This window comes from Gymnodraco acuticeps, unplaced genomic scaffold (genome assembly GCF_902827175.1).
Source record: "Gymnodraco acuticeps unplaced genomic scaffold, fGymAcu1.1, whole genome shotgun sequence".
NCBI lineage: Eukaryota > Metazoa > Chordata > Actinopteri > Perciformes > Bathydraconidae > Gymnodraco > Gymnodraco acuticeps.
The window spans coordinates 1,909,879-1,920,963 of NW_022992206.1; the positions used below are offsets into that span (position 1 = coordinate 1,909,879).

General features: G+C 38.4%; 1 protein-coding gene across 1 annotated transcript; it reads right to left on the bottom strand.

The window, feature by feature from the left end:
* Positions 1–496: 496 nt before the first annotated feature.
* slc16a1a (solute carrier family 16 member 1a) lies at positions 497–10,581 on the bottom strand. Its single transcript, XM_034205768.1, has 5 exons — positions 10,292–10,581; positions 6,597–6,865; positions 3,769–3,912; positions 2,285–3,058; positions 497–1,472 (listed from the first exon to the last, which is right to left on the bottom strand). The coding sequence occupies exons 2-5, from the start codon at positions 6,811–6,813 to the stop codon at positions 1,237–1,239; spliced, it is 1,371 nt and encodes a 456-aa protein (XP_034061659.1). The 5' UTR covers positions 6,814–6,865; positions 10,292–10,581; the 3' UTR covers positions 497–1,236.
* Positions 10,582–11,085: the final 504 nt, after the last annotated feature.

Sequence of the window (11,085 nt, forward strand, 5' to 3'; positions counted from 1 at the left end):
TATATTACTGTCACTGTGAAAAACCTCACACATTTTGTGTAGGAAAAATATAACATCGAAGAATAGGTATGGCCAGGCCAATTTGACGTGCAAATAACTAGTTGCCCCTAAATTCACTTACATTGTTCAACCAGCGAAAATGTCAGAGGTTAATTTTGTCTATTGTCTGGCAATATTCTATTAAGCCTATATAGGCCACTTTTTTATAGTTTGATTTTGTTTTAATGTGGTTGTTATTAAATGGCAAGAACATGAATAAAATAGAATGTGGAAACATTTGTAACAATTGACTATAGGCCTACAGTAAATCTATTACACTTTTCCCCCAAGGCTGCTTAATAAAGGTTAATTAGATTTGGTGTCGTTTCTAAGAAAAGTAGATTGAGTGCATCTATGAATACTCAGTCTTATCTCGACTCCAATTTATGAAAAACATTGAATACAAATACATTTTTTTATTCTAATCAAAGAATACAAGTTTATTGGATTTGTTCAATATAGGAACATGTAGTTTGTTTTCTTTCATATGCAAACACACAGTTTCAAAGGTTTAATGCCCTCAGTATAATAGATATTTCCCATCATCCATTGTCAAAAATGAACCAAGCAAAACATAAAAGGAGAAATAGAGAGTAGGCTATGAATATGTTTTTGTAATATATATGTAAAGTTATAGTTTACCATACAAGTAGATGTTTTCAAACATTCAAAAACTGCGGAGAGCCACAATATAATTGTAGACAGCAAAAAGGCCTTTACAATGTGTTTGAGAGATGGTGTCAAAAATAGTGATGTAAGACTATATGATGCACTTTGACAGAGAATGTTTGCAATCTTTTTTTTGTATTGTCCTAAATTGAGCACAACCCTTCAAATGTTCCCTCTTGAAAAATAACTTTAATAATCTGATGGCACATTTAAGAAGGTTAAAGTACCCAAAATGGTGAACTGCAATAACAGTAACAGAAAAGTCAGTGATACCATCTCAGATTTTACACAGATATTTCCTATAAGCGCACACTTGAATTGTCTACCAAATTCATGTAACAGTCCCTATATGAATATAAGAGGCCTTTTATGTGTATTGTTTATTTGAGTTAAAAGGCCTTTAATTGGTGTGTAAATAGCTTAACTTTCATTGCAGGTAAGGCTTTCTATGGTGGTCTTAGACTGCATATTTGCCTCACAGGCACTGTTAAAACTGAACTTAAATGTAACATAACATATTACACAATATTAGACAGTGTCTTCCTTGTTACTAGCCACTGACACACCCTTGGCAGTATTTTCCATGATGGACTTTTGTTCTTCACTTTCCACCCTGGCCAGTCTCTCTTCCTCTTTGTTCTCTTTGTCCAGCAGTCGATAGTTGAGTCCCATCCCTGCAAACAGAATAACACTGGAGACGATGAGGAGGATCCCGCAGCCCTGGTATGTGTACTTGTAATCATGATAGATGTCTTTAAACTTCCCTGTGAAGAGAATAAGAAGGGCATTGCATAGTTGTTAGTCACTGTCAACATTAAGATGCAGTTAACAACACAGAAATATATTGAAATTGGTACCAGTACCAGGTAGTAACAGGTACATTCGTTGGTATTTTCCCCTATGAATTACCTTCAGGTTGTAAATATCTGAACAAATAAACCGGGTTTATAATGTGGTCATTGCCCATAAGTCTTTATCTATCATCATTGGCGCCTTTCTGTTGTTACACAACAAGTCCTGGCCTTCACAACTTTACCAGTCCACATTTGTACTCTACTTCAAAGGGAGCAAGCTTATTTCCCTGACATTATTGACAGATTAGGCAAGTTCTACATCATTATCATACTATAATGTCAACATCTCTGTGGTCATACAGTATGTCTTTGGATATCTCAGCTTTTGACTATCTAGCCAACCCTTGGACCGATCTACTTCACGCTTGTTGTGTGTGTTTTTAATGATCCTATTAATATTGAACTTGAGAAACTAAGATTCTCTCTAATGACTTTACAGAAACTGACCTGCTCAACATTTCACCAACACAAAAGAGAGTACTACACCCCATATGTATTTTTATACAACTCAAATTTTCTTTATATTTTTTTGGGTAATGGATATGGATATTATTAAGGTTCGGAAATGCTTTGCATTGTTTCATGCTGTTTTTTGTATGAAACTTTTTTTTATACTGTACTTAATGTTTATAAACTCGAATAAAATCACAAGCAGAGAAGTGGAACAAATAAAAAATAGGGCCGATGCACTTGGAAGTTCGTATAAAAGTCAATTTACTCACCGAGCAAAGGGGGTCCCAACAACACAGGACCACACTCCACAATGGTGACCAGCCCAACAGCACTGGAGAAGCGCTTAGTTCCCACCAGGTCCATCAACGTCTCAAACAGAATTGCACTCAGCCAGCCAAAAGCAAACCCAAAGAAGATGGAATAAATCACAAAGCCTGTGAAGTCAACTGATAATGGTGATAAAATGTGGCAAACGCCGTTAAATAGAACAGATACAGCAAAGAAGTACTGTATTCTGGGTCGAACCCACTTAGTGTTAGCCAAGGCCCCCATTGATGGCCGGGCCACCATGTCCACAATAGCCAGCACAGACAGTAAGAAAGCCGCCTTGTCTTTAGGGATGTCTTTACTCTTTGCATAATTACTGAGGTACACAAGTGGTGTAAAGAGACCGAAAAACATGATGACATTTCCTCCAATATAGAGCATGAAGCCGCGGTGCTTGAACAATGACAGGTCGATGAAGCTGTTAATGGTCTGGACTACAGTCCTCTTCTCTGTGGTCTTCTCTGGAGGTTTTGGTTTTGGTCCAATTGGCCGCATGAGGGAACCAGCGACACAGCAATTAAAGAGCACTCCACCCAGGATCAAAAAACTTCCTCTCCAGCCAAACTTCTCAAAAAGCCAGGTGTTTATAGGAGCCATGGTGCAGAGAACGACAGGGCTGCCTGCCATGGCTATTCCATTAGCAATAGGTCGCTTATTGTAGAAGTACTTTCCAATCATTGTGAGGGAGGGGTTGAGGTTGAAGGACAATCCCAAACCTGAAAGAATCAATAGAAATAAATACGTTAATGTATTAGACCTCTATGAATATGAGTTGAAAAAGAAGGATTTGAGCATTCAACAGTGTTTAGAGATTCAGTTAAAAGAAACTAAGCATTTTTGTCCTCGATTGAACCATGTTTAGCGCATTGAGATACATTTCTTCTTCTAGGGATACTCCTGGTAAGGATTGCAGCGTAATCAGTTTGATATAAACTGATTGTCACAAGTTAGAACACATACAATATATAAAAGCAACACAAGAGAAATAGTGAAAAAAAGAGAGACCATCACAGTCCATACAAGCATTATTCCAGAAGTCAAGTGTTTTTTTTAAACAGCAACACATTTCCTTAAAGGCAGTTTGTTAGAGACCTTTAAAGGTATCAAAATAAAGGACTACTTCAGGCGATGATATATTGCATCTCATTCCATGCCCAAGTTTCACAGAAAGAGAAGCAGTTTTAGAAACCTCAGAGCGCACCGTAGGGCATTTGAAAGAATCCCATTAGTAGATCAAGTTCTGTAGTTGCTGGTATGAAAGAATAAAAGGCTGGGAATAAATGTTGGTGCTTTAAAATGTCTCGGCAATAAGTTCCCTGGTTGTTTTTATTATTTACCACTAGGGGGCAACAGTGTGCTGTATGACAGAGAAAAGAAAGGGTGACTCATTGTTAAACTTCAGAATATAGAAAGTTGATATAGGTACCTCCCACCACACCAATAAAAAAGTACAGTTCTTGAACAGAATTGCAGAAAGACGCAGCAATGAGGCCCAATCCGGACAGGAGTCCTCCCGACATCATGACAATACGACTCCCATATTTATTCACAAGGATGCTGCTGATGGGACCTGAGGAGAAAATAACAATATGCACGTATTAGAAGCAGAATGATGGGGATTTCTCTCCAATCATCAAAGCAATGGTGTTTATTTTTTTATATTTAACCACAAGAGGGCTCCAGTGTCACGGCTGTGGCTCAGCAAAATCAAACAACTTCTGCAATCATTTTTGTCAGTGCTGCACTGCAGTAGATGTGTTCTCATGCCATTAATAATGTGATGTGTCAGAAAAACCATGAAGGCTGTTGTGCATTAAGCATCTATTTGGTTCAGATATTCATAGACAGAGGGAGGGATCATTTGTTAGTGGATTCTTCAGAAATGGGCTCTAAATACATTTAAATGATTATCAGATAATCTAAGTATAAGTGGATGTCTGTTGTTTTTAAATGAGAGGAGTGGGGGCAGGTAAGGGGACTTGTGTGTTTGGGGTTAAAATATAAACTGGTACTTTCTTACGTACACTTTTCTGACATACAGTATTGGTATAAGTGACAGAATCAGGTAATATTTATATGCATTCACCTTGAATTCTACATCAATTCATGCAAAATTGGTGTGACTTGTAAACAAATGACTAAATGACATGCAGGGTTCAGGTTTCCATCTCCATCTACGGCTTATAACCACCAGCCTAAATGAGTATGAGGACCCACATGGAAGACACTTCTCCCTTCCTGCCAAATCCCTGCACTATCCAATGAGCCCAAATGGAAAGTGACAGTTTTTGTTTAGAGGTTGTCCAGAATCATTTGCCAGCCCTGTGCAAGACAAAGGGTTTTTAAATTGTAATGCAGGCGGTCTCCACACTAACAATGAGTTCTTTCCGTCCGCCGTGCAGCGAGAGTTGCTTAGGATAAAAGGTTGGAGACAAACCAATGTAGAATATTATGAATGTAATGAATGAAAAATTGAAGGAGTACAGAGGTACGCAACAGTAGGTTGTTAATGAACTTCTCCTGCCGATGTGCTCAGAATGTGTAACACAACAACAGACTCAGCTGTCATCTATAGCGGTGATGACAAACATTTCCTCGCTTTCTTTCAATTACCATGCATAGCTTGCTTTCATCTGAGTTTATTTGCTTCTCAACATTTGCATTAATTAACATTGTTACACATGGATGTTCATATTGAGTCTACAGTGAGTGAACCCATTGTAAAGTGAAAGAAAATTAAGAATGATTAGATTGTTACCCTGTGACCCTTAACCACTGCAGGGAATGTGTTGCTGAACAATAAGCAGCTTTGATTCCTTACACATACTTCTGCTGTACTGCATTGAGGGTTTAACTTGGACGTGAGGTTTTGCACGTATTTAACATGTAATGGAAGTTAGAAGCAGCCAATGGTTTTCTCTTCCAAGATCTCTTAATGTTCTCCAAAGAGAAAAATATAAGAGAAGTCCGACGCACCAAACCTTCTAAACATTTACTGTAATCTCACTTGATAATAGATTGGAGACGTGTGGCCGATTTTATATAATTAGCATCGGAAACACCCAGTATTCACAATATAAGGGCAGGTCATGTGCAACTACTCTGGCACATGCACGAGAATCGAAGAGATGCCACCAAAAAAAATGCTCTAAGAAAGTCTTCACCAGTATTGAAATCAAGTTTATGTTGAATAAACTAAAACCGTTTTTCTTATTTTGTAAAGAGTTTTCTCGGCTGCTTGTAAACGTTTCTCTTACCTTAGAAAATAAGAAAGAAATACAAAATAAATAACATGAATCAAAGAAATACAATTGAGAACAAATCGTGGATACAAACTATACAAACTCTTTATATTGCTTTCTTCATCCGGCCGATTGGTTTTACAGAGGTTGTGCCGCAAATATATGATGTTAAGATAAGTTTAAATGTAATATGTTCAACACTTTGCATGGGAGGAAATACTAGGCTAGCAATAAAACACCATATCTAATTTTATTATATTTCTTTTAGATCTTGCAAATACATTTTACACTGAGGCCAGAATAGAATATTATGGTGTAATATTTTCCACTTCAGATTAGTTAGGCACACAACAGCAACTTTCTCAAAGTTCCTAAAGAATAGAAAAATATGCCACAGTCATCATTTCCCCAGTTTATCAGATGCAAGAGAAAAGAGAACTGCAGTGTTTAGATTTCAGAGCAGACGGTCTTGAGGGGCGAGGAGAGCTCCTTTGAACTCCGCTCGCTCCGTGTTGAATATCACGGACATGAAAAGAGCCTTATCATCACCTGACCTGTGCGACATCACCCAGCGCCTCATTCATCTCATCAGCGCAGGAACACACGCTACCCCCCCCTGGTCCCCCGCTCTCACAGCACAATGGGACAACAATAGGCCGGTATACACGGCCCATTAACGTGCTCAAGGGACAGATAATGTTGCACTTTTATAAACAACACTTCAATAAAGGATTTACAGTTTTGTTTTATCTCAGTATGAAATGTGTTTGATTTCAGCCGCACTATAATTCTGAGACTCTTTGTGGCCTCTTTGTGGACATACACGCTGAAAGGCTACAATGCAAGTCTGTTCTGGAGCAATGAATCGGCTTTTAACACTCCAGGAATAAATCTTTTACCGTTGTGCTAAGAGCCAGAGATTGATTTAATGTATACATCCTCTTGTTGTGCTAAATGTCAAGTGTTAACAAACTCATTTTTGGCAGGTCGTATTTTTGGGTTGTATACTCACCTCCGCCGTACATGACGGCCAACATGATGGAAGATATCCAGGACACCTGGCTGCTGGTCACGTCGAAGATCACCTCAATCTCTTTAAAGAAGACAGTGATGGACTTGGGGAATGCATAGGAGAAGCCAATAGAGATGAAGGCCCCAAGCACCACCATCCATCCCCAGCCACCCTCAGGGGGTGTGTAGCCTTCAGGACCACCAACGGCGGGTGCCATTTGCACTCTCAAAAGTCCTCTTCAATATATCACGTTTTACTGATACAAGGACCTGTTCAGGAGAGAATGAAAACAAATGTTACTTAAAGGGACTCCAAATATGTACTTTTTATCAGCCGAGTATCAGCCCACTCAAATATTATGGAAAAGAGATAGGACTTTGCCTGTCGCTCATGAACGAGAGTCTCGTGCTCATGACATTGGAATGTAAATATTAAAAGGGTCTTCCTCAGATGAGCTGTAGAGTTAGCAGGAGAGCTTTTATTGAAGAGTTTATGCTTTCTTCTGCGCGGTGATACGGTTAGCACTGTTGGCAAGTTTTTTTGGAAGAAAATAGTTCCTACATGAAACTGCCCACAACAAAACTGTGAATTATTTTTGAGTAAATAGGTCAAGATCTTTGGAGACATTGTTGTTAAGTTTCTCAAATGTAATTTTTGGGGCTTATTTGCGCCTCAAACTGAGGGCCATCTACTTCCACTATATTCGAGAGAAGGCAGACATCTTTATGGACTGAGATAGTTTCTAGATTACACCATACAGGTAGGCTGAAAAATATTTATTCTGGGATGAACTGTCCTTTCAAACCTGATGATTTGTCCTCTGCTTTGAAACATTTATCATTAACAGCTCGGAACTTTTTTGTAACATGGAACGTGTTATATTTTTAAAAGATTGTATTTATTGTTAAAAATTGTTTTTAACCAGTTGGTTTATCATTGTCCTATTTGGTAACATTAGAAATGCACTTTGGTATTTTCATTAGCAAGGTTTGCTAATACTGTTGCTACAGTCTGGCTGGGATTATATCAGGAGCTTTTATTGTCAACATGCAGATCTCCATGAAAAGATCAGATGTGATTCATTTCTGCTTGTTTCACCTTCATATACTGCCAAATATAGTACATGCTCTGTACACTGACCTATACAAACCTCTGAGTACCTGATAATTTGTACGTATTTGGAAAGAGATAAAATATGTCTTAAAATATTTCCCCAACTTGATAAAAGAGGGATGCCGTTTTTGGCCTTCTTTTGGCTTTGAATTGTTCTCTGCATGTATTCACTGAGCGCCCACCCACTGATCTCCCACAGTCTCACTTTAGAGATGATGAATAAGAGTCCATCTGCAGAGTCAAACAATTTACTGTATTGTTTACACTGGGGAGACTACAGAGAGAAAACATTGATCAGACCATGAACACTGGTTGAATTCACACTGTTCAATAGCTCAGGGCTACGCTCAGGAGTGGGTGATGGTATAGTGTTTTTCAGCAAAGGAGGACTTGATTTGGTTGATGAATTGTTGTAGTGCTCTGAAACGTATTGGAGAAGCCAGTTGAGTGCAGCGAGTAGTGAATATTTAATGAGTTAAAGAACTTTTATTATTGAGCTGGGATTTTAGCTGCAGCGGTGGAGCTGTAAATGTTCCTCCTGCATTATTCTACATATTCAATAGTCAATGAAGGCGAGATTTGAGAACTTATGTCTTTCATTTATTCAAATAGACCTTAAGGGTGACTTTAAATAATAAGATAATAAGCACTGAGGTGTAATGAATCTAATTTGCAATATAGAATATATAGAAAGAAAGCGCAACAATTGTTAAAGCTGCAATCACGTAACAGCTCCTCGAGTTCATGGATATGTTGCTGTTAACATAGCCATCATCATCAAGAGGAGGTGGAAGTGTAATCTGACATGTGTCCCCTGCTTATTGTTTAATAATGTAATAATATACACATTGGTGATTTGTCAACATAAATCAACAAGCAAACTTCAATATCTTGGAAGCTTTCAGGTCAGTGTTCAGCAACAGTTTATATCTACTAATGACAGCGTTAAAGAAATAGTCAAATCTTTTTTGGATTGATGGTGTTTTCATAAAAATGTTCAAGTGCATGAAGAGAATCTTGATATAAATCAAAACGTGTTAAGTATGGACCTGTGTAGCCTAGCTTAGCATGAAGGCTAATGGTGGGGGAAACACATCAAATAATTACCATGTTTTTCTATTGTTTTAATCTTAACATATGTAACAATCTAATAGTTAATACCTACTCCTGGTATTAGAGATGAGCAAAAACATTTATTCATCACTGTTAATGTTAGGGTTAACACGTTTACAAGAACGGTTGGTTGAAAGATTATCACTGTCTGAGAAAAGTCACCACAAATTCACCGGCGGCCTCTGAAATAGGACAGTATGCTGGGGAAGTGCTCTGAACTGACAGCAGAGACAGCATTGGGTTTTAGAAGAATGAAACATGTATTGTATGGCTTTAGATGATGAATCCAGGAAGTAGCTAATAGAGACAGGACACCAGATAAAGCGGCGTAATCGCAGGAATAATAAATAAACCGGATGATTTCATACTGATTGATCGATTGCTACGCTCTAATTTGGAGAGAATAGCATCAAATGATTCAGTGAAAACTGCAGAGTCTATTCATTTATACCTGGTAGTGGAAAATGAAACAAGTGGGACGAATGGAGTCTGTGGCTCAGTGATAGTGCGCTGAACTTAATGCGCTGAACTTTGAATCAGGGGATAGCAAGTTCGAGTCCCACTGCAGTCAGCATGTCGTTGTGTCCCTGGGCAAGACACTTCACCCCAAATTGGTCCTGTGGGGAATGCCCACAGTACTGAATGTATGTAAGTCGCTTTGGATAAAAGCGTCTAACAAGTAACATGTAATGTAATGCAACGAATGGGCAGAGGCATTGATGCTAAGCCAAATCACATTGTAAAGGTCTAAAAAAAGCAGTCAAAGTGCCACTTGACAATACAGACATCCCTCACAGAGCATGGTGGGTGTGTCTGAGGACAATAGAGACGCAGAATGAAAAGGTGTCATTGTTAAAAGGATACGTTCTTCTCTGGAAATAATTCAACTAACATTGGTCACTCGGTTAGATTTATTGTTGGACTTGAATAACATTAAACATGTTATAAACATGCATACAAATACAAATATGTTCCATGTGGTACATTCTAGGGTCTAAAAATAACCTCTTATTTTGTTGAATTCAGAGTTATTTTTGGTTTGGATCAATAGAACACTACTGAATTAAATAGATGTTAATGTTGTAAAGTATTATAGAAAAAGTCGTTTAAACGTTGTTGAATGAACATAACATTTTACAACTTTGGCAAAAATGTTGTGCTTCCAGCTAAATATGTTTGATTCATTCTCCCTGCAGCAATGCTCTGAGCCTTTTATGACCCCAGGTCTTCTCATACTACTTATTAGATCAAGTGAATTTGGCTGATTCATTATGGATGAGAATAGCTTGTTAAATATTTGCAGAGGGAAATCTTACCCTCACACAAAATGTATTGTTATAACTGACAAAGCAATACATCTTTTATGAGTATCAAGCTGAAAATAGCCTACTTATGCAAGTAATTACTTTTAAAGAGATCACTGTTAAATGGTAATCGTGCATAGTGTGTGTGTGTGTCAAGTGTCTTACCTTGGCAGGAGCTCTCGAACAGGCCAGATGAGCTCTGAAGATAAACACCCGTCTCTACGGCACGTTAACAAACTGCAGACATCATTGAATGGGACTGAATGTCTTCGAATATTTACGAAATATAAAAAAACACTATATGTTTCTAAGATACTCCTGATGTTATCTGTGGGTCTAAATCCACTGTGACAGTCCAAAAGTAGCCAGTGGCATCTCAGCTTCACTCTTCATCTAAAGTGACTAAAGTGAAGCTGAAAGGTTGAGTTTATTCAGTGTCCAGACCACACAGATGAACTGTGTGGACACTATGGGGCTAAATGTTGAGGTCAGTGAAGTTCTTATTGGCTGTGGGAGGCTTTGTGCCGTGCCCCTACAATTCTTTTTTCTCCACCCCTCTGTCATGTGCTGAGCTCCCACACAAGGTCAGGGTAGTTCACTGCACGGCCCTATAGTACGTGTGACCTGAGAGGATATCGAATAATGTCTGCACCCTCACAGATAAGATGCTTCTTACGTTGATTATCCACATTAGCTGTTTTATAAGCACTTTAAGAAATCTGGTTTACTTAAAACAGCACATCATTTGTTAACCTCATCCACCTACAAGAAAGATTTCTAAACACTTTAGGGACAGAAATTGTTGAGCCTTTCTCCAAAACCTCCCAGAGGTGCTATTATAGTCTCAGTCTGAGAGTCTGTATCAGAGCTTGGGAAAGGAAAGGCATGAGTACAGGACGTTATTGAAACAGTGTGTGCTTGCAAAGTGCCTTGAAATTCTCGACACCCTCTAAACATTA

Bases quoted from the DNA above. Each gene is read 5' to 3' on its own strand.
- slc16a1a (XM_034205768.1), bottom strand. From the start codon at position 6,813: ATGGCACCCGCCGTTGGTGGTCCTGAAGGCTACACACCCCCTGAGGGT. The intron at 3,913-6,596 runs GTGAGTATACAA...TTTTCTCCTCAG, and splicing joins GGCCGTCATGTACGGCGGAG to GTCCCATCAGCAGCATCCTT. The intron at 3,059-3,768 runs GTACCTATATCA...TGATTCTTTCAG, and splicing joins TTTTATTGGTGTGGTGGGAG to GTTTGGGATTGTCCTTCAAC.